The 24,006-nt window shown below is 48.0% G+C and overlaps 1 protein-coding gene across 1 annotated transcript in view; it reads left to right on the plus strand.

Moving 5' to 3' along the window:
• PDE6A (phosphodiesterase 6A) overlaps positions 1-20,872 on the plus strand; it is a 57,091-nt gene extending 36,219 nt beyond the window's left edge. The window contains exons 14-22 of the mRNA XM_032337350.1: positions 277-386; positions 1,864-1,951; positions 2,142-2,242; positions 2,644-2,751; positions 14,420-14,483; positions 14,766-14,840; positions 16,247-16,330; positions 18,001-18,148; positions 20,218-20,872. Coding sequence (XP_032193241.1) covers positions 277-386; positions 1,864-1,951; positions 2,142-2,242; positions 2,644-2,751; positions 14,420-14,483; positions 14,766-14,840; positions 16,247-16,330; positions 18,001-18,148; positions 20,218-20,297 — 858 coding nt within the window. The 3' untranslated portion in view covers positions 20,298-20,872. The remainder of the gene's footprint in view (positions 1-276; positions 387-1,863; positions 1,952-2,141; positions 2,243-2,643; positions 2,752-14,419; positions 14,484-14,765; positions 14,841-16,246; positions 16,331-18,000; positions 18,149-20,217) is intronic.
• Positions 20,873-24,006: the final 3,134 nt, after the last annotated feature.

A 24,006-nucleotide genomic window follows, 5' to 3' on the forward strand; every position in this document is an offset into this window, starting at 1 on the left:
TGTGCAGATTGGGATACTGAGGGAGACTGGACCAGTTAAGATCGCTCAGGACTAGGGTGACCAACCATCTCTGTCTGCCTGGGACTGTTCCAGTTCTAGTACAGAAAGTTGCAGATTCTTGAAAGTGCCCCAGTCCCAGGTCAACATCTGGTCACACTATTATGCCCGGGATAGAGCCAAGGTCAGAACTGGGTTTCCAGGCCCTCCCCCTCACACCTGCTCTGCTTCTAACCCCTGCAAGAAAGGAGTGAGTGGCACCTCTGATTGCTCTTCCAGACCGGAAAGCTGAAGCGCTACTTCACGGACCTAGAGGCCTTGGCCATGGTCACTGCTGCCTTCTGTCATGACATTGACCACAGAGGCACTAACAACCTCTACCAGATGAAGTGAGTCGGCCTTTCCTGTCCCTCCTCTCTGCCTCCCGCTCCCAGGATTCATTACCCAGATCTGAAAGGCTCTCGGGCAGATTCACCCGCCAAGGGAAAGTCCCACTGTCCACAGCTTCCTACTTCCTCCTGCCCTGTGGGTCTGAGTAAACGCCAGTGACAGATAGAATAATGACCCCCAAGCCATGTCACCATGCCTGGAGCCTGGGAATGTGTTGCCTGATAATCAAAATGGACTTTGCAGATGTGATTAGAGATCTTGAAATATAGGGATTATTCTGGGTTATCCAAGTGGGCCCCACATAGTTAGAAGGGTCCTTCTAAGAGGGAAGTGAGAGATCAGAGAGGAGAGAGGATACCACACTGCTGGGTCTGAAGATGAAGGATGGGCCACAAGCCAAGGAAGATAGGTGGCCTCTAGAAGCTAGGAGTCGAGGGAATGGATTGTCCCCTAGAACCTCCAGAAGGAAAGCAGCTCTGCGGACCTGCTTTAGACTCTGAACTCTAGAGCTATAAGATAATAAATCTTTACTGTTTTCAGCCATTAAGTTTATGGTAATTAAGTTTATGGTAATTAGCACCGATATATGAAACCCCTCCCTTTCCTCCCTCCCTCTCTGCTGAATGACTTTAAGCCAAATGTTAGTAACTGACACTGGTTCATTCATTCCCCTTGTATTTGTAATGCTCCTAACGTAAGTGCGGTAGTATGCTGGGCAAGGGAGGTACCATAGTAACAGAACAGACACAGGCCCTGTCCTCACAGAGCTTACACTCCACACAGCCTCTGAAACATGGTCCTTGCTGGGTAGAGCAGGAACTAGTGTTGTACTCATATTACAGAGGAGGAAACTGAGGCTCTGCCCAGGACCCACTGCCTACGAGTCATAAACAAGCCTAGAACATGCTGCTCTGAGGCTAGAGGTCGTTTTTCTACTTTATGGGAAGCAAAGTATTGAGCTCAGAGCTTGGCACATATTTATTGAATAGAGACATGAATAAACACACCGCCTGTGGGAATTCAGTGGCTTCTCCTGAGACTCAAGGATTGCATCAAGGGCTTGTGATCTTTTAAGTATGGCCTGGGGCCAATGTCCACGGATGACGACAGGGAACCCAGAAATCTTTAAATTGCCTGTGTCATTGCGTGTGTGTGCGTGTGTATGTGTTCCTTTGGGGCACACGCTATTCAATAGCCTCTCTAAGGAGTCCATGAGCCCAGAAAGGCTCGGAATTAGCTGAGGAGAAAGCTAAAGCCTGAGAGTCAGGGGACCTCATGTCGAGTCTTCTTTCCCACTCCCTCACCACGTGATAAGCTCCTTCTCAGTGCTGGCCATCAGCCTCTCTGCCTGCAGAATTAGGCGGGGGCAGGACTAGATGATGTCTGTAACCTCCATCTTGGCCATTTCATGCTGATTTTGTGTGTGTGTGTGTGTGTGTGTGTGTGTGTGTGTGTATGTGTGTGTCTCCCATTCAGATCCCAGAACCCACTGGCCAAGCTCCATGGGTCCTCCATCTTGGAAAGACACCACTTGGAGTTCGGCAAAACATTGCTGAGAGATGAGGTAGGATGGGTGGGGGCCCTCCACATTGCCTGCTGGGAGTTCCCATCTCACTAGAAGCCTGCGTGTAGCCGGGCGGCACTCTTCCCATCAGCCTGGGCTGCCTTTCCCACCGTCGGGGGTCATCATCAGTAGTTGCGTGGCTCTCCTGCCAACATCACTTCTTGCGTCTCTTCTACGGTTTTCTCTCTAGAGCCTGAATATCTTTCAAAACCTCAATCGCAGACAGCACGAGCACGCCATCCACATGATGGACATAGCAATCATTGCCACAGACCTCGCCCTGTATTTCAAGTTGGTATTTCTTTTAATTTTAAGACCAAGAATAACCATAATAATGACTATAATAATAAATATCATAGAGCCAATGATTTAATATGTTCTGTGCACTGTCTCTTATGCTATGGAATAGTAATTCTCACTATGACCCTGGGAGTTAGACAGTCTTACCCCCTACTGTATCCATGAGACACTGAAGTCCAGGGGAAGAGATTGGCTAAGTAAGATCAGGTGACACGCTGGAGACAGAGTTTGGGTTAGAACCTAGGTCTTCACTCCCAGGCCTCGGTTCTTTCCACTTTGTTTTGTTAATTATGTTGTTTTCAGAAGCCTTGGTCTGAAACAGCCAGTGTTAGAAGCCTGGAGGTTGCATTATTCTAAGACAAGCTCCTTTAACGAACTGGTGTGTTTTACAGGAAAAGGACGATGTTCCAAAAGATCGTGGATCAGTCTAAGACATACGAATCCCAACAGGAGTGGACTCAGTACATGATGTTGGAGCAGACACGGAAGGAAATTGTTATGTGAGTAAGACGGGGCTTAACCCCTGATTTTCCTAAGCCCAGGGTGTCTGAGGTGAGATGCTGCACTGACAGGCCTTGCTGCCCTCAAGAGAATCCTGGGACACCCGCCATTTTGGAGGCTGCCAACATCTGGAAACAATGAAGTTATGCCCTCACAGAATTGCAGAAATTATGGCATATGTTTAATTTTTGTTTTAACCCTAAAATATTAGATAATATATTATTGTTTTATTTCTCTGTATATAAAATGCACAATACTTGAGGTATTTCTATCATAAGATTCAGAATTTGGGTGGTAAAGTGATAGGACTTTAAAGGTTTTGATGAAACACAAAGCATTATACCAATTATTATTTGAGTGATATCTATGTGTCATTCAAAATATGTAGGCTTAATTTTTTTTAAGCGTTCCTTTATATGTGGCAATGTCCTACAATATAGCACTGCTACTCACAAATCAGGTACATGATTTATATTAAATTTAGAGTGCCTGGCTGGCATGAGGTGTGGTAATGGGACTCAGAATTACGTTTTTAAAGACTATCTTCTTTTAGTTGCCTCACTGTGCCTCTGTGACTCACCTCAAATGATGACGGGGTGAGACATGTACATTTGAGGCCTTTGGTGATGAGGTAGCCCAAGCCAAAGAGTCCCCTGGCTCCCATGTGCTGAGTCCTAAGTATCTATGGTCAGGGAAGACAAGGCTTGACCTCGTTCCCGAGGCAGTTACCAGGTTTTATCTCCAGATGCTTCTTTGAAGAGGAGGCTTGATTAAATCACAAATGCTGCAAGTCCCCGCAACAGAGAAGAGGTGGCTGCTGGGACAGGCTCAGGAAGAGAGGAAAATGGCACAGTGCCCTTTTCTCACTTGCAGTCGTCCAGTCAGGCAGATCCCCTGATCCTGAGGAGCTGCGCGACCCGCCCCCACCGAGCAACGGGGCACCCTCAGGCTATGGCTGCTCCCAGGAGCACCAGACGCTGCCTGACTGGACATTTCAAAACGGTGCTGCAGAAAATTGAACAAGTGGGAAGCACACCCTGTTCTTGGGTAGGGACACTTAATATAAATGTCATCTATTCTCCCTAATAAATATTGCTGTAAGGTGATTCCAAGGAAAATATTGACTTTATGTTGAGGATCATTAGGAAGCAATGTCAAAATTCTTATAGAGAAGAAAAACAGCCAGAAAATTCAAGAGTAATGGTAGGAAGAAGCAGAATGAAAGGCAGTTTGGTCCTAGACATGAGTGGGACAGGTCCATGGGGCAGACTTGAAAGGCTATGCCTGTGTTAAAAGTGGATTTTATGGGTGCCTGGCTGGCTCAGTAAGAAGAGCACATGACTCTCGATCTCAGGTTTGTGTGTTTGGCCCCCTGTGGGGTGTAGAGTTTGCCTGAATAAATAAATCTTTTCGAAAAAGTGGATTTTTATACCAGTGAAGAAAGGGTTAAGTTCATAAATGACGTTGGGACTGTAAGGTAGCCTGATGGGGTTTTTTTTTTTCTCCATTTCTTGGTGGACCCAGACTGGGTGTCCTACAAATTTAACCCCATTCTGACCCTATGTGGAAATATCACTAGAATCCATGGGTGAAGGCCTGGTCCCACAAGATGGCCCCTCTGTAGACACCAAATGCAAGTCAAGGTTGCTACTTCTGCTTCTGACCCCCTGGCTATAAATTGGAGGTTCCCAGGACTCCACCTTTGGGTTCTCTTAATTTGCTAGAGCAGCTCACAGAACTCAGAGAAACATGTTCTAATATCTACCAGTTTATTGTAAAGGCTACAGAAGAACAGCCAGATGAAGAGGTACATAGAGCGAGGGTCAGAAGGGTCGCTAGCATGGGAACGTCCATCCCTGTGGAACCGGGGTGCTCCGCCCTCCCTGCCAGTGGGTGCTTCACCAACCCAGTAGCTCATCACATCGCCATTGTATGAGTTCTGCCGAGCTCTCTCTACAGTTCCCTCTCACCCAACCCTTCCACAGAGGGTGATGGGTAGGGCAGAAGATTCCAGCCCTCTATCTGCTCGGAAATTCTGGTGTCCAAACCCACCTTGAGTCTTTCTAGGGACCCCACACGAAATCATGGTGATTAGCCTAAACCCACAGTGGGCTTTCTACAAAGGATACTCCTATCCCTCAGGAAATTCCAAGGGTTTGAGAAGCTTTGTTCCAGGAACCAGAAACAAAGACCAGTCATATTTTGTATGATACCATAGGGGATCACAGAGCCGGATTGCTATCTCACTCCTGTAGCAAAGTAAGTTCCAGATGAATCAAGATCTTAAAATAATGAGAAAACAAACCAAAAAAAGGCGGGGGGAAGAGAGGGAAAAAGTCATGGTAGAATTAAAAGGAATAATTTCAGATGAACTTTTCTAAGTGTGACATAAAATTCAGAAGTCATAATAGATTGACAAATTTAACTACATAAAAATTGGGGATTTCCTCACACCACACATAAGAAGGCGTAGCTGAAGTCAGAAAGCAGGTGATAAGCTGGGAAATGTATCCAACAGAACTTCTGACAGAAGAGCCCATTTCTTTAGTAAATAAAGCATTAATACAATTAAAAAAAAAAAGACTTATCCAATAGAAAAATGGGCAAAACCCTCCTTCTCCCCAGACATTTCCCAGAAAAGGGATTTCAGAGGGGAGCAAACATACAAAAAGACGGTGACCAGACTCACAAGCAGCAACGCATAATAAAACCACGGCACGATAGAATGTTTTCACCCCTCTTCTCAGCCACTGAAAACATTTGCAAGCACACTGCACTGGGCAGAGTGAGGGGCAGCCAGGAACCCCGCTCACTGCGGTGGGAAGGTCAACAGACGTGGCCGCTGAGCCTCTATGGACGGCTGTGTAAATGCCCGCCCTCTGACCCAGCAGTCCCATGTGCAGGACTCACCCTCCCGCTGCTGTCCCCCGCGTGTGCCAACGAAGTACAGCTGTGTCCCTGGCTGGTCGCAGCCTTATTTGTAATTGCCAAAAAGATTGAAAACAAATATCCCCCCATGGCGGGGAATGGGTCAACGACGTCACAGTACTTTCACATAGAGGGATGTGAGGCAGGCTGTACAGAGAACGACAGGGAGGATGACCCAGATACAGTGTTTAATTAAAAAAAAGAAGGGCACCTGGGTGGCTCAGTGGGTTAAGCTTCTGCCTTCAGCTCAGGTCATGATCTCAAGTTCCGCATCAGGCTCTCAGCTCGGCAGGAAGCCTGCTTCCTCCTCTCTCTCTCTTTCTGCCTACTTGTGATCTCTCTCTCTGTCAAACAAATAAAATCTAAAAAAAAGAGAGAGAGTGAGAGAGAGAAAAGAGGGATGCCTGGGTGGCTCAGTCAGTTAAGCGACTGCCTTTGGTCTGGGTCATGATACTAGGATCCTGGGATCAAGTCCCACGTTGGGCTCCTTGCTCAGCAGGAAGCCTGCTTCTCTCTCTGCCTCTGCCTGCCGCTCTGCGTATTTGTGCTCTCTTTCTCTCTCTGACAAAAAAATAAATAAAATCTTTAAAGAAGAAAAGAAAAGAGGCCAGAGACAGGACTTTAACTACTGCCAAATCCAAGGGAGTTTTAACGGGAAGTCTTTAAACTGAGGTACACGGACCCCGCCTACCCCTACTCCAAGCCAAAAGCCTTCTGAGAACTATGTGGGCACCGAGGCCCTCAAGGGAGTCAGTTTTCTTTTTCTTAATATTTTCCTGAGAAAGCACAGGAGTTGAAGCATTGCCCAGTCCTCTTGATTTTCTCCCTCCTTACAAAATAATCTTACTTGGGCCTTCTCTGTCTCTCTGTCTCTGTCTCTCTTTCTCTCTCTCTCTCTCTATATATAATGCATAACAAGGCATTAGAGAAAGAGAATACTGTCCTGGATTGTGCACTGGGGCAGCAGTAGCTAAGGCATTTTTTATTTAACAATCTTACTTCCTTCAGAGAACGTACCACTGTCCAGGGACACCCCCGATATCAGGGCAAAAGGGTATCAGAGTAAGTACTGATGGTGGCAGCACTCGGTTAATCTGTGCCACTTCCTGTCATCTATCACCTGTCTATCATGTATTTGTTCTACCTACATACCAGACCATCTACCTTTCTTAGAATTGAGAATAAAAAACAAGATGGATGACACCGGGATGCATTCTAACATGCTTCATTGAATTGGAAAATGAAATCGGATTCTCTCTGAAAAAATATGTGTGATCTGCTTGCTTTACTGGACAGTAACAGATAGGCATTTCCAATCACATTATATGGCAAACATTTCTGTAAAGTCAGTGCATCAACTCTGCAGCTACCAAGGTTTGATGAAAAGAGTTGAAACTTGTTTGAGGATGAAAGCGCTTTATAAGAAATATAACACTGGAAGATAAATTTAAATTAATATTGCTTTAATTGACCTCACCCACTCTGAGTATCTTGGCTTAACCAGAATGCGGCAGAGAAAGTGTCCGGAGTATAATTAATAGTCATGTTAGAAGCCTTGGCTAAATCTTTATGGCATACTTCCCAGAAATTGAGGAAGTGAGTGATTCTAAGGTTTGCTTTAAATAAAATTGAAGGAGAACCTAATGGAATTGTCAGCTGATAAATCATTCAGAAGAATGATCACAGTATACTTTTTAACAGATGATTTGGAAGAATTGAAAGAATTGAGTGACATCGCTATAACAAAACTACCATTTCCAAGGCTTCTAATTACTTGCATCTGTAAAAAGAAAAAAACTGGCAAAAAAACACATGCTAAACCCTATCTTAAATCAGCAATAAGAACTATTCATTCATTAACTCATTTTAAGATTTTATTTATTTATCTGACAGGCAGAGAGAGAGGGCACAAGGCAGGGCAGCAGCAGGCAGAGGGAAAGGGAAGAGCAGGCTCCCCCGATTAGGGCTGCATCCCAGGACCCTGGGATCATGACCTGAGCCGAAGGCAGATGCTTAACTGACTGAGCCACCCAGGTACCCATTAACCGGTTTTTTAAAAATGATCTTTAATAGAACTATGTTCTGTAGCAAATTATCCAGAGCATAATATCCCACCAAAGATATATACCATTAACCGATTTTTTTTTTAAAAGAGACTCTTTTTTTTTTTTTTTTAAAGATTTTATTTATTAATTTGACAGAGAGAAATCACAAGTAGACGGAGAGGCAGCCAGAGAGAGAGAGAGAGGGAAGCAGGCTCTCTGCTCAGCAGAGAGCCCAATGCGGGACTCGATCCCAGGACTCTGAGATCATGACCTGAGCCGAAGGCAGCGGCTTAACCCACTGAGCCACCCAGGCGCCCCCATTAACCGATTTTTAAAATAAGATCCAGAGTGTCTCATTAAGAGAGAAATTTCCAAAAAAAAAAAAAAAATTACTTTGAGCATTTAATAATTATTTCTAAAAACAGGTAATAGATTTCTGTTGTGTTGATTAACTGTGTAATAACAATAAATGCCCTCAAGTTTTCAGTACTTGGAGGCCTATGGTCAAAGAAAAAAACTTTAGTTATATCATTTCATATTTGGGCATATTTGGTTGCAGATAAGTTCCCAGACACAGAGCTCTAAAACCCTTGGAATGTTCTGAGCCATAGGAGTGATAGGAGTGTCTTTTGTTCTAATGAGGCGACTCTGGGTGGGCTCCTGGAGGGCTTCAAGATGGAGGCTGATCATCGGGAAGATCAAGCCATGATTAGAAGCTTGGAACTTTCAGCCCCACCCGCCAATCTCTGTGCAGAACAGAGGGGCTGGAAACCGAGTTAGTCACCCATGGCCAATGATTTAATCAATCATGCTTACATGATAAAAGCCTCCAGAGAAACCTCTAAACAACAGAGTGCAAAGAACTACCCAGTTGGTGAACGCATGGAGGTGCTGGGAGGGTGACCCGTCTGACGAGGGCGTGGAAACTCTGCGTGCGCCCCACCCCCACCCCACCCCTTCTCCAGCGTCTCTTTTTCATTGGCTATTCCTGAAGTGTATCCTTTATAGTAAACTGGTTAATGTTAAGTAGAAAGTTTCCCTGAGTGCTGTGAGCTTGTCCCAGCAAATTTTTGAACCCGAAGGCGATGTTTATGGAACTCCCGACTTTGTAGCCAAGTTGGACGAGAGTGTGGGCAACCCAAGGACTTGGTATTTATGACTGACCTCTGAAGTGAGGACAGTCTTGTGGGGACTAAGCCCTTCAACCTGTGGAGTCTGACAGTTCATGTCAGAATTGAATTGTATAGGACACGAAGTTGGTGTCAGAATTGGTGGTTGTGAGGAAAACGCTCAATACTCCTCCCTCCCCCCATGCTTCGATGACCTTGGAGGGCTCCTGGCAGCGAGCCCCCTCTAGTCTGAGGTCCATACTTAACCCCTTGACACATCCTAAACCTACTGGTCTTTCCTAGCTGCATAGCTAGTTCTTAGCTGACCCTACTTCTGTATGTTGACTTTGGGCTGAGGTGTGAAAGTTACTCTGGATGGAGGCTGTGCCCGCCCATTCTTCACGAAACCCTTTACAGCTCCACTTAATTTCTGGTCTCACTCCTCACAGTCTGACCAGACCGTGAGTAGGAAGGGCTTTGGGATTGTCTAGCACGAGGGGTAAAGCCTTGCCACCCATTTTTGTGTCACTCATGAGTGAAATGCCTTTACACTTTGAAAGGGTTGGGGGAGGGGTGGAAATCAAAAGATTTCCTGACAAAATAAAAAATGTAAGAAGTTCACATTTCGGTACTCATAAATAACACTGTATTTTTCTGCAGAGGGCCACATTATGACTTTGATGGCCCCTAGGCAGTTTTGCCTCCGAGGCATCTTCCTCCATTAAAATAAAATTGTTAAAAATGGTATTTTATGACTGTATGCTGGTATAAAGACAAATACAATGTGGGCTGAATTCACTCTTCCATCTTCATCATTATTGTTTTTTTCTTCTGACTTGAAAAGAAATTAAAATTTAAACATTTTCATGGGCCCCTAAAAGTACCCCGCGCCCTGGGCGCTCTGCTTTTCCTTACCGCCACCCCCCCCAGCTGCTTTCACATCGTAATGCCAGAGTCAAGGAGTTGAAATAGAATCCACATCATCCACAAAACCGAAATTATTTACTATCTGTCCCTTTATAGAGAAAGTTTGCCAGCCCCTGGTCTAGTGTTTTGCCAATGAGAGAGTGAGGACGGGGAGAGACAATGTGACTTACCTAGTGTCCCACGGGCCTTAACAGGAGCATCAGAACCGGAAATTTCCCCCTTCCCCCTCTCCTGCACACCCACAGCTTTTTCAGGCTTCCTGAGGCCTTGCCCTGCAAGCCACACCTTCCCAGCCAGGTGCAATTTCGGGAGAGTCCGAATGCCTGGCCTGGTTGTCTGGGGTGCTTTCAGAGGCCATCCAGGGGGGGTCAGGGAGAAGTGCCACTGAGCTACACAGCCTTGCAGAAGAGACATTTGTCTTAACGATGGGTTGGGTGAGCAGAAGCTCAGCTTGCTTCCATCTGCCAGCCCTGCGCACCTGGGCGACCGGGGCTAATGAGATGAAGCTGATGATCAAGATGAGGATGGGGGCACCTGGATGGCTCAGTCATTAAGCTTCTGCCTTTGGCTCAAGTCAGGATCCCGGGGTCCTGGCTCAGGTCATGATCCCAGGGTCCTGGGATCGAGCCCCACATTGGGCTCCCTGCTTGGCAGAAATCCTGCTTTCTGTCTCCCACTCCCCCTGCTTGTGATCCGGCTCTCTCTGTCTATCAAATAAATAAAATCTTAAAAAAAAAAAAAAGAGAAGAAGAAGATGAGGACAATGTGTGCACTCACACGATCATCTTATGTGATGGGCACAGTCGCCTGTAGGAGGCATATATTACATAGAACCATATGAAATTGCTTTTGACTGTTTTTGATGCACAAAGTCAGAATTTCATGATGCAATCTAATATGATTATCTCCTTTTACAAAGCAACAGACAAAGGCTCAAAGACATGAAGTCACGTGAAGACACGGCAAGTAAGGAGAAGAGCGGAGATCTAGTTGCTGATTTCAAAGCCCTGCATGGCATTTTTTTTTTTTTTAAAAAGATTTTATTCATTGCAAAGAGAGAGAGAGATAGTGAGAGAGCACAGGAGCAGGGAGGAAAGAGAGAATCTGGGATCATGACCTGAGCCGAAGACAAATGTTTAACTGACAGAACCACTCAGGCGCCCACCGGCATGGCATTTTATATAGACTGTTCTCCATTCATTCCATGCCCTCCTCCTCTTGATGCCTCTTGCTGACCCAGAGGCTAAGGTTCACATGTCCCCACATACAAAGTCTTCGTGACTTGGCTCTCTTCTGCCTGTTAAGCCCGTTGTCGTGTGCCCTCCTCCCTCATGTCACCAACCCCCGCTTCCTGATTTTGCATATTCCCACGCCCTGCTGAGTTTACTTCTTAAATGCTTTGTTTATCCGGACACTTGTCCCGGTCCTGCCATGGCTTCCTGGCGCGTCTCCCTGCTGGTGTTCCTGTCCCCTCCACACGAAAGCCACAGTGACCCCATAAAATGCAAATCTGATTGCTTCATGCTTCTGTTCAAACTCTCCTTCAGCGGCTTTTCCTGTTGTTCTTGGCAGGAATGGCCCACGCTCCGAGGGCCTGCCCTGGCTGTCTTCTAGGCCTCGTCTTCCTCGCTTTCCTGCTGCTTCCTGAGCTTCTCCCACCTTTTAACTCTTTGAATGTGCCAGACTTCCTTCCACCAGGGCCTTTGCCCTGCAGGTTCTCTCTGCCGGGAATGTGTCCCACCACTTCTTTACCAAATGGACAGCTCCACAGTCTCCAGACCTCAGCCCACGGTCACTTCCGTGAGGGAGCCCTCCCTGTCAGTTCAGCCCTGTTCTCCTAGAATCGAATTCCTTTCCTTCAGAGCCTTTGTTTACACGTTCACATCCATTAGTATGGTAAATGCATGACTCCCCAACGTGTGTGTCTGCTCTCTGAGAGCAGGAACCTGGGAACCTGCCCCTTCCCGGCATCTGCATATGGGTACAGGGGGGATAAACAGAGGCTCCCTGCAGTCCCCTCCTGGATGACCCTCTACCCTGTAGCAATCCTGCGTACTCTCCACTGCGTCTCTGCTTACTCTACCGTTTCTTGGAGAACTCCTATGCACCCCTCAGGGACCCCTTCCACTGCCATCTCTTGCATGCCCTGAGCTGAGCTAGTTGTTTTCACCTTTGGATTTTTTTTTTTCCTCTCAAATCTTATACTTCTTTCTGCCATCTCTCTCAGCATACTGTGATGATAGCTTTTTGCTCTTTGTTCTCTAGTGACTGTGAGCTCTCTGCCAGCCTCTCTGGGTACCCAAGACTTCATGTAGCACCTTGGCCCCACGGTACCTCAGCAAGGGGTGAAGTGAATGCAATGCCTTGTCTGTAGGGCACGAGGCTTAGGATTTGCTTTTCTGGCGCCCAGAAGTCCTCACTCCCCTGCTCCCCCATTCCCAGGCATGCAATCTCTGTCTGAAGAACACTGGGTGTGTTTCCGCAGCTGTGGGAGTGATTTTCACATGAACTCTCCAGCCAAGGAAAGTAAACACCCAGGGCTCTCCTGAAGCCGCACCTACCTGTGGACTGAAAATGGGGACACTGCTGGGTACCTGGGGGACAGGGACTCTTGTGTGCTCGGCCAGACATCCATTTGCTCAGTTTATTTGATGGTAACGGGTCTATGACACCTGATACGAAACAGAGGGCACGTGTTTTGAAGCTATATTACAAAGCATGAAGGTGTTTTGCAAGAACTGTATGAATTTCTGAAAGCTTATTTACTCGAAGAATCCTACATATTTCTGAGGGTTTACTTAGTGAGAGGTAACAGCCTGTTACTCTTTCATGAATAACTTTTTATTGAAGTATAGTCAACACACAATGTTACACTGGTTTCAGGTGTATGACATTGTGATCAGACAACTGCGTAGGTTTCGCTGTGCTCACTGCAAGTGTCACTCCCATCTGTCACCGTCTGACACTGTGCCAATACCGCTGATTGTATTCCCGATGCTGTGCCTTTCGCCCTCCTGACGTATTCATCCTCTCACCAGAAGTCCGTCTCTCCCCACTCCCCTTCCCCACTTTTGCTCATTCCCTCAGCCCCTCTCCTCTGGCCACCCCCGCTTTGTTCCCTAAGTAATTCTGAAGGCTTCCCAGACCAGCTTATATAAATTTTGCCAGATACAGCTGGTCAACTGTAAAACCATCCAAACAGCAAGACCCCCAGCCTTCTCCCACTATCCCCTCTCCCCAGCCCCTGCCCACCTGCCTCACCAAGTCTCACCAAATCAGGCCGAGCTCACCCAGGTGGCTTGCCTAGCAGACACAGCGGCAGGTCAGGCCCCGCTGCCCTCCCCGGACAATCCTCTCCTTTCTTCCCACCCTCCATTCTGCTCCATCCTCCAGGGACTGCCAGACAGCTTTCCTGCAGCACAGCTCTAAAGAGGTCATGCCCGGGTCCTCAACCTTCAATAGCTCTCCACGGCTTCTCGGATACAATTTCCATTTCCCAGCTTGAAAGGTCACATCCACACCACACGGGCCTGGATTCCCATCTTGGACATGCATGCCATCATGCCCCCAAGTCTGAAACACCCTCTCCAATGCCCCCTCCCCTCCAGTTCTTTGTCCCTGTCCCCTCCTTCTCTGTGTTCGACTGTACCTACCTAGGTAATAATACCTGTCTTACCTTCTTCCTATTATTGTGAAACTGCTTTAAGGCTTATCTTCCCATCCCTTCTGTCCCCAATTCCTCCTTCTACTTCTTCATGCAAGTCTTCCGGAAATGACTGACGTGGTCCTTCTTTTTCTGTGCATTTTTAATGGGGGTGATATTACTCCCTGCCGTGGGCAAAAAGCAGTTCCTGGAGATGGAGCAAAAAGCCTTAGGTATCACAGTGACCGGCGGCCCTCCAAACAGATACACAGCGTGTCTATGGTATTAAGATTTCATGGTGGGGGGCGCCTGGGTGGCTCAGTGGGTTGAGGCCTCTGCCTTCAGCTCAGGTCATGATCTCGGGGTCCTGGGATCGAGCCCCACATCCGGCTCTCTGCTCACCGGGGAGCTTGCTTCCCTCTCTCTCTCTGCCTGCTTCTCTGTCTACTTGTGATCTCTAAAAAAAAAAAAAAAAAAAAGATTTCATGGTGGACTGATTACAGAAAACACGTGTATAGAGGCTGTTTGATGTGGAAAATGGAGGATGAGGAGATAAAGCTTGAGAAACACTGGTCTCTGCTAGGCAGGAGAGAAGCGCTCTGAAGAGGTGCTGAGATTGAAATGAAATCCATGTTTCAAAGTACCTAGAACAGTGCGTGTCCCGTAAGAAAAACCCAAAAGACATTTGGCGATTATCGCCAGTATTTATCATGCACATACTATGTCTGGACCCTCTGCGAAGATTTTTACACACTTTATCTCATTTAATCTTGCCTCCATTTCAGGAGGAAAGTACCGTTGTTGTTACAGATAAGGAAACTGAGGTTTACAGAGGTTGGTTTAATTGCTCCATGCCAAACTAACTGGCAACTGACAGAGGCAGGATTTTAACCTCCGTCTGACTTCAAAGCCCGACCTCCAGATGCAAGCAGCAGTGCCCCCCTCCCTGCAACGTGGTGCAGAGAAAGGAGAGAAAGGAGACCTCTGGGCTGATGGTTGGTGTCCTTATGTGCAGGGCCATGATGATGACCGCATGTGATCTCTCAGCCATCACCAAGCCCTGGGAAGTGCAGAGCAAGGTACGGAGCCCTCCTGACCTGAGAGGACGGGAGTCCCACATCGTGACAGCAGCTGATTCGGCTTGGTCTCCCAGCTCCAGAAGCAGCTCACCTTTGTCTCATCTGCTGAGACACCGAGACCACTTTAGTGCCTCTCCTGTGATGACAACAAAGGGGGGCAGTGAGGCAGGGGTGGGGGTTAACTTTTTACCAAGCTGGAAAGCCAGGAAGGGTGGGAGCAAAGTTAGAAAGATCTGGGCTGGGGCTTGACCTGGGGGGTGCGGGGGTCTGTGCCTTTTGCAGGTAGCTCTGCTGGTTGCTGCCGAATTCTGGGAACAAGGCGACCTTGAGCGTACGGTGCTGCAGCAGAACCCCATTGTGAGTAATGGGGGAGTGCGGGGGGGACATTAGCCTGATGTTGGGTGTGTGTGATCTCATCCTGATAGACAGGCGTGCCTCGACATAGGCATGTGTGATTATACCGTAGAGACGACCTTTTCCTAACGTACTGGTTCTCAAAGTATGGTCCCCAGACTACCATCAACCTCATTACTTGAGAACTTATTAGAGATGGGAATTCTTGGCTAAACAGAGGCAGACAAGAGGACCCCAAAATAGATTTCCTCCCGGTTCCAACAGTCTGGGGGCCACGCCCCCAGGACCTGTTGTACTAGTACAGAGCATATGACTGGAAGACTTTGGCAAGCTGAGCCCCACCAATGTTGAAGGTAGGCTTGGCTGGAAGAGTCACCAAAACGGGGAGGCCAGTGAGAGGTTCACTAGGGCCCTGAGCAAGGACGGCTGGGAAGCAGAGGCAGGGTAGGAGGGCGCAACGTTGTGGGGACAAAGCCATTGATTGAGATGGGGACGGGTAAAGTCTGGGCAATGCTAAGGATGTGGGGGCCCCTACATGGGGGCCCAAGGGAGGGCACAGGCAGTGAGGGGTGTGCAAGCCCAAGTGCAAGGAGCAGGGACCTCCCTACCTGAAGAGCAGGGAGCCATGGATTTGGATCTCTCTTCTTTCTTTTCCGCATTTTAAACATATAGAGGCTCTAGTGGACGAATACCAGAGAACCATTGGCCAGGTTCCACCACAACCACTAGTGACAGCCACTCTTGTTTTATCTAACCCGCCACCTCAGGCATTTTCTTATCTTTTGGTTGAAATATTTTAAAATAAATTCCAGATGTTATCATTTTTTCCATAAAGATGTTAGTATGGGTCTCTAAGAGATAAGAAAAACACACAGCCCGCATATGGGCACACATACACCAAATACCAGTGTGACGCTCACAAAATCGGTCATAATTCTTTATTATCATCTAGTCCTCAATCTCTGTTCACTTCCCTGACTGAGCGAGAAAAACAGGTTGATTTTTTTCAAATCAGGGTCCAGTCATGGACCACACTTCTTCTGGTTGTTTTGCCTCTTGAGTCTCTTCCCATACACAGCAATTTTCTCCTGGTTTTTGTTTTTGTTTTGTTTTGTTTTTCCTTCTTATCTGCCATGTACTTATTTGTTGAAGACCATGGGCCTTCTGTTGTGTAGTCTCCCACAGTCTGGACTTGGCTGACTGTGCCCTCATGGTGTTATTTAATATGTTCCTTTATCCCTGTATTTCCTGCAAACCACCAGTCAGATCTGGAAACTTGATGTGTTCAGGTTGCGTTGTGTTTTTTGGTTTTGTCTTGTACAAGAATGCTTCCTAGGCAGGGTGGGTCCCTTTTACTGCATCATGCCTTGGGGAGCCCGGTACAGTTAACTCTTTCTCTCCCATGACAGCCCATGATGGACAGAAACAAAGCAGATGAACTCCCCAAGCTTCAGGTTGGCTTCATTGACTTTGTTTGCACCTTTGTCTACAAGGTAGGTGTACAAGGTAGGCGTTCTTGGGCCCATCGAGGTGTCTGATAAACCCAGGATTCCCAAACACTACCAGGAATCCTAAACCTTTTGCAAGTGACTGGTGGGTGTTTACAAAGAGCTTTTCTCATCTGCACCAGCATTTGGTCTTCAGTCCAGCCCAGTGGGGTCCTGAGTGATCACCTTCCCAGGCTAGAGACTGGAGCTTCACATACTCTAGTTGTCCAACACCATAGGGACAGATGACTAAATGTGGCTTCAGATGGGAAAGGGGGAGGCATATCAGATAGAGACCCTCCTAACTTCCTGAGCTGGTGGAAAGGTAATAGGTTAAGGTAGACCAGTTGTCAAAAAAAAAAAAAAACGGCTGGAATTTCTTTGAGCTCTTGCTCAGAGAAAACCCACTGAAAACCCACTGCTCCCATCTCCGTGGGACTTGTGCTACTGTCAACTTCCTGTTTGTTATTTTTATTTTGGTCGTATGTAACCTGAGGAGGCAAAGGCCATACCTGAGAAATGACAGGGCCAGCATCATGGGAGTCAGCTAGGACTAGAGCCAGGACACTTGATCCCTAGTCCAGGGCTCTCTCTGCTGTGCTATGGAGGACTGGTGTGTCTCTGCTATACCATGGCTAATTGGGATCCTCAGAGCAACAGGGCAGCGTAACCATACTCCCCACTGTCATTGGCAAGATTGCTAAACCAGGTAGGCGAGGCTGAGTGCCTCCTACACGCGCAGTCACAACCTTGTGAGGGCCTGCCTTTACGTGCTGTCCTGACTTTACTGTACTGTCCTGACTTTATAGCTGACGCTGAGCTCTGTAGGTCGCCTCTGCACGGTCACACAGCTTGTGGCAGAGCTAGGTCCAAAGCCAAGCAGCTCAGAGCACAGCCGGCTCAGAGCACAGCCGGAACTCTGCAGTGGGTCCTGGATTCGCCATTCTCACTTTGCACCAATCAACTCCATCAACCTCCATCTTGATTTCCTCCCTGAAAATCTAGGAGGGAGGCATCCTGTTTCCCCCCTCCCAGGCATTTCTGGGGATCCAAGGAGAGAAAGCGCTTCATAAACTACAGTGTACTGGGCTCAAAGGCATTATTTGTAATCTTGGAGTTAAGAGGACTTAATAATCCCCTTCACAAACCCCAGTTTCTCTCAGCAAGTGTTTCCTGGTGTCTTTAGGCCCCAGACCTTGTGCTGGGCCAGGGTCACCCCAGTGAGCAGGGCGCCACTGTCCCTGCCCTCTCCAAGGCCACAGCCCTGGAGAGGACACAGGCAGAGGGAGTCGTTAGGGCGAAGTGAGACGTGGAAGAGAGGCTTTGGGAGTTTCTAACAGAGGACTCTACTTACCCAGACGGTTCACAGTGGTGAAGGGGAGAAGGCAGCGGCTCCGGGGGGGGGGGGGGGGGATGGGGGATGGGAAGCCGTCCGTGGGAAGCAGTCTGCACTTTGTCCTGAGGGACAGGGGCGCCCCAGGAGGGTTTTCAGCGGGAGAGGGCTAGCTGGGCTTTTGCTGACTGGAGGTCCCACAGCGTCAGCACCAAACCATGGGGTGACGGGTAGCCCCTCAGTGTTCTCAGCCTCGCCTAGCCCTTGCAGTGGACCCCGGGGCAGGGCCCCTATACTGGACCCCGGGACAGGGCCCCTGCACCAGAGGCTCGCTCTCTTCCAGGAATTCTCGCGTTTCCACGAGGAGATCACTCCCATGCTGGACGGGATCACCAACAACCGCAAGGAGTGGAAGGCGCTCGCGGATGAATACGACGCCAAGATGAAGGCCCTAGAGGAGGAGAAGCAGAAGCAGGAGGCAGCCAAGCAAGGTCTGAGGGCACACCGAGCCCTCCCGGCATGCCTGGCCTGGGCCCCAAGTCCCGTCCGTGTGGTCCCATTCAGGCCTCCCCACCTCCCGTTAGTGCCCTTGCACTGCCTATGAGAGGGTGCTGAGGCTCGCTGAGGTCAAGTGCCATGGCCAAGCCACAGTCAGCAGAAGAGCCTCGTTCGCAAGCCTGAGACTCCCAGTAAGGGTTCCCGCCTCTGCCCCAGCCGATGTAGGGCAGATTCCAATTCCAGGGCTGTGCCCATGGAGTCCAACCTGGGGCAAAGGAGAAAACCTAGAATTACTGTTTGAAGGAATTGGAGGGTCTGTATTTCTGGCCTTTTGTCTGGTGTTTGAATGCTGTCTATACTATTGTGAGCCTTTGTTTGCACACTACCAGTGACGGAGGGCTCACTACCATACATGACATTCTCACTCAGTACCACTATTAGAAAGCTCTTCCCTAAACAGCAGTTCTTCTCCCTGGTGAAACCTCCACCTCGCAGCCTAGTCCCGCGTTCAGGAACCAAAGGGGATTTGTTTGCTCCCGCTGTTCCTGACAGCACACTCTTCCTCCCTCCGGTCGTTTCTTTTGCTGGTTGTATGAGTCCAGTTTCCTGATGGGACATGAATTGTAGTCCTGACCCCGCTTGGACTGCCTGCTTCTGCACACCTGCCCTCTACTCTTGTTCTTAACACAGACCCCATCATGGCTCCAGCTCTGCTCCGGCATCATGGGGTGACTCTAAAACCGGTGGCTGCGAACATGGGGCTACCGTTGACATTTCGCACAGCCCCAGGGGGTGTCCTGATATAACACTCATTGTAGATTTGGGTTTTTTTTTTTAAGGTTTATTTATTTTATTTTAAAGAGAGGGAGAGAGAGAGTGTAAGCAGGGGGAGGGGCAGCAGGAGAGGGAGAGAGAGAATCCCAGACTCTGTGCTGTGCTGAGCATGGAGCCTAATGCTGGGCTCGATCTCACAACCCTGAGATCCCAACCTGAGCTGATACCAAGAGCCAGAGGCTTAATCAACTGTGCCACCCAGGCGCCCCCTAGTCACCATAGATTTGTATGGTAATTAATTTTCCAGAGATGGCAGAAAGCGTCCCGAGAAAGATGCCTTTCTTTCTAATTTACTAATTGTCTCTTGGGCTAGTGGCAGGTCTGTGCAAATGTGTAGACTACGGGTATCTTTTGTTTGAACTGCATTCTTTTTTTCTAAGATTTTATTTATTTGTCAGAGGGACAGAGAGAGAGAGAGAGAGGGAACACAAGCAGGGGGAGCAGCAGGCAGAGGGAGAGGGAGAAACAGATTCCATGCTGAGCAAGGAGCCCAATTCCGGGCTCGATCCCAGGACCCTGGGATCATGACCTGAGCCGAAGGTAGATGCTTAACCCACTGAACCACCCAGGCATCCCTGGCCTGCATTGTTTTAATGTGAATCTGCTGTCCATGTTTTAAAGCTGGGATATTTCAAATTTTTAAAAACCAGTCTAGATTTCTAGCATTTCTTCTTTGAAAGGTCAGTATTCGGGGAAGCCTGGGTGGCTCAGTCAGTTAAGCATCTGGGATCAAGTCCCTCATTGGGCTCCCTGCTCAACAGGAAGTCTGCTTCTCCCTCTGTCTGCTACTTCCCTGCTTGTGCGCTCTCTCTCTCTCTGAAAAATAAAGAAGATATAAATTAATTAATCAATTAATTAAATTAAAAAATAAAGTAAAATGTCAGTATTCGGCCACACCAGTCTGCATTTCTACAGGACAACAAGGAGTTGGAACTGAATGGCAACTGCCCCCTTCAGACATGACAGGGGATCTCTCCAGTTTGCCCCAGTCTCCAGCACTCCCTGTTGTCTCCCAGACAGTAGTGACCAGTGCTGGTTGCCCTTTACGTTAAATTGGGCTTCTTATTCTATTTCCCATTCGTGGTTTCTCTTGGTTTCCCTTCTGCATGTGTGGTTATTTGCGGGCCTCAGAAAGCCCCTGAGTCTGCAACTCTTGGTCTAAACCAGGGCAAAGGGGAAGTGCATGGTTGCCTCCTCTTACCTGGTGGGTCCTCTTTCCTGTCTGCAGCCGCTGTGGGAAATCAGCCGGGTGGCAACCCTGGCCCAGCAGGGGGCGCACCTGCATCCAAGTCCTGCTGCATCCAGTAACGTGGACCAGCATCCAGAGAACGAACGGCACCAACCTTCTGGAAAGAGATTACCCAAGCCGGCGGAAAACCAAAACCCTGCTTGCGAAGTAAAAGCGTAATAAGATTTGAAAGCTGGAAGATAATTTAGCTTACATCCTATCTACTGTTCACACATTTTTTTAAGTTTTGAGAATTTTGATCATTTTATTGAGCTAAAACCCACCAGCTAGCCAGCAGAGACATCAATTAAACATTTCATTAAGGCCAGACTCACCAGCTTGCTTAGAATCATTTTCGTTCTTATACTTTTAGGGTATGTTTTCTTATAACAACTGTCAAGCATCCTCAAAAGTAGAGAACTGTACAACCAATCCCTCCCTCCTCATCACCCGGGTTCCAGTATTAAGATTTTGACACATTTGCTCCATCCATCCTTTTACCTTTCTTTCGCACCTTTTTTCTCTTAGCTGAAGTATTTTTCTTTATTACATTGATGGTCTTTTCTCTTAATCTCCCGATTAATCAAACTGAGGGTTGCTGGGGGGTGGGGGGTAGGCATAGGCTGCTTGGGTTATGGACATTGGGGAGGTTACATGCTATGGTGAGTGTTGTGAAATGTGTAAGACTGGTGATTCACAGACCTGTACCCCTGGAGCAAAGAATATATTATATGTTAATTTAAAATGAAAATAAAATTGATGGTCTTTTTCTTTTTTTAAGTGTATTTATTGAGTGAAGTAATCTCTACACCCAACATGGGGCTCGAACTCACTACCCTGAAATCGAGGGTAGCATGCTCTTCCCCAAAGGAGCCAGCCAGGTGCCCTTTAGCTGAAGTATTTACAAGCACGTTTCAGTCCTATCCTCTCACTCCTCCTTTAGGTGTCTTTAAAAACATCTGGGTGTTTTCTAATATAACCACATCATTATCACATGCAGCAAATGAACATGTCACATCCAGTCGTGGCAGAGGCTGTGATGAGCTGTACACTTTCCTGAAGAGCAAAGGATTTTCGGTCCCTGCAGCTCTCGGTGCTGTCCCACAGCCCTCAGACATGACCTCAGCTGTAGGGAGACACTTTGCCCAAGGTCACTCCCACAATGGCCTACACACAACGACAGGGCCATACCTCGTATTAAGGTGCCGCAAAGGGCCCTTCTAGCCCCAGGACTAGATCCTCGTGGGATCACCAAGGCCGCCACTGGAGCTCCATCACAGCTCAGCTTCTCCCTCTGCCCGTTCCTACTTCCCTTCCCTTCCCCGGGTGTTGGTCCCAATCCTTAATAAACACTTTGCAGACCAAGACCACCACAGAGGCTCTTTCTGGAGAACCCAACTGGAGACACCTGTCCTTCATCGCCTCACCCCCACAAGTCGCAAAAGTGTCCAAATTAATTGGTTTGCTTGAATATAACCCAAACGAGTTTCACACTTTAACTGGTTGTCTCTTAAGCTCTTTTTTGTTGTTGTTGTTTTTTAAAGATTTTATTTGTTCATTTGACAGACAGAGATCACAAGTAGGCAGAGAGGCAGGCAGAGAGAGAGGGGGAAGCAGGCTCCCCGCTGAGCAGAGAGCCCGATGCGGGGCTCGATCCCAGGACCCCAAGATCGTGACCTGAGCCGAAGGCAGCGGCTTAACCCACTGAGCCACCCAGGTGCCCCTCTTAAGCCTCTTTTAACCTACAAAAGCACTTCCTTCTTTTTCCTTTGCCAATGACTTATTGCAGAAACAGAGTCAGCTGTCTCATATTCTGTATTTACCCGTCTGCCTCCTTGTACTGGTGTCTGACATGCTCCTCTGTCCCCAGTTCTTCTCGAGGTGGGCAGTAGTTCTAGAACTTCTCTTCCTCCCAGAGAGAACGTATCAAAGCAGAAGCTAATATGTTAAAACATTGGCTTGCAGGAGGGGACCAAAAGGTTTCTCCAAACTCCATGTAAACCAGGGATCTCCTCTAACTTCCCTTTCTACATAAATGAGGAATGGCAGCCAGTGAAGTGATGAGCTGGGCCAAACTCGTGGCGCAGTCCCCTGGCTTCCGTCCAGATGGCCGAAGTCACAGAGAACACAGTGTACCCAGCACATGGCCCTGTGACAGCCATAGCTCATCACTCCCGGCTCCTGGCACACGAGCCCTGCCCATGTTTGCAGTTTGGGATGTCACTAAGAAGCTGGGTCTGGAACCCTCATCTTTTTAACTCTTGAGTTAGATATTCTGCCTTCCTGAAATTGACGCTCTCGGAGTCTTTAAACAGAGACATGTCCCCAAGCCTGCCACACATAGCGGTTACGTGGCAGAGTAAAGAGGAGAGGTAAATGTCACTCAGGAACATACAGATCCTGGTTCTGGTTCCATTCCCTGAGCAGGTTCTCTCTGCTCTCCCCAGGCCTCAGCCTTCCCCATCTGTCACACGAGTCACAGTCCCTGCCATGCCTCTCACGGGGCTATGGTTAGCACCAGAAAGACCGTGCAGGATAGACGCTCCCATTGATTAAGCACCTTCCAAGATGTCCGACGTACTGTTCACGGCCTAATTTCACCCTCACAATCCTACGGGGCTGAAACTACCACTAGCCCCATTTATCACATCTGTACGAGACTCGGGTTAGGAAAGCTGCCTGAGGACACACAGCTGGTAAGTGGTGGAGTCAAGACTCAAAGCCAAACAGCTTGACACCAGAACCCTGGCTCGTCACCATTGTCCCTGCATCACACTGCTTCTGAGAACCAACTTTCTGCAGATCATTTCGTTTCATACTCAGGGAAACCAGGGGCCAAAGAGATGACTTACGCAAGTTTGCACAATACAGAAGTGGCAGAGTTGGGTCTCAAACACAGGTCTTGAGCCTCCAAATCTCCCACACCATTGACTGCATCTTTGAACGGATTATTTCCGTGACTCCATGGCTTGGCTGCCTCCCTAGCCGTGTCTAGTCATCAGGCCACAGATAGGATCCACTCACTCGTCCTTTCAGGAATTCCTGAGCAATAGGGCTGGGCAGCCCGCCATGAACAGAGAAACAGCCTTGCTTTCCTGGACTTTACGATCAAGCAAGAGGGCGACAGAAACTGTGCTATCATTCCCATGGATAACCTCTCTAAACACTAACCCAAGTCCCAGCACCCTGCTGCCCAGCAGAAACATCCCCGTTCATCCGCATGGGAATTATCATGACGGGCCCCTCTCCAACGGCAGAAATCCAAACCGTTTCAGACTGGAAAAATAAATCACCAGAAAATGAAAGCGGGTTTATGTAGGAAATTAACAACTTGAAAATAGCTTGCATAGAACATAGAAAGGAACGGCTTATTGTACTTGTTCTCATGTGTCTATGATTTTCTTCACCAATGTTTCCACCCTTTGTGGGCACATGGAGATCCATGGGGCTCTTGCACTCAAACAGCACCTAGAAAATAAAGCTAAAGCAGCTTTAAGGCAAAATAAAGGCTATACCGCGAGAACCTGAAACCAAGGAAATGACACCACGTCCAAGACGGACAGTCCCGTCTTCACCTCTTCTGGGGGTAAGAGGGCACAGGAAAACAGCTCAAAGGCATGCACATGCAGCACACAGTTCAGGTCTGTTCTTCAGATCCTCTGGCCAGAAACGGTTTTTTGTGTGTCGGTTTTGTTGGTTTTTTTTTTTTTTTTTTTTTTTTTGGGAGGACCAGAAACTGTTTTACAGTTGTCAGTTGGTGAGTGTTTTTGCTTGAAAACATGTCAAAAT

The sequence above is a fragment of the Mustela erminea genome, chromosome 3 (assembly GCF_009829155.1).
Source record: "Mustela erminea isolate mMusErm1 chromosome 3, mMusErm1.Pri, whole genome shotgun sequence".
In the NCBI taxonomy this organism is placed as follows: domain Eukaryota; kingdom Metazoa; phylum Chordata; class Mammalia; order Carnivora; family Mustelidae; genus Mustela; species Mustela erminea.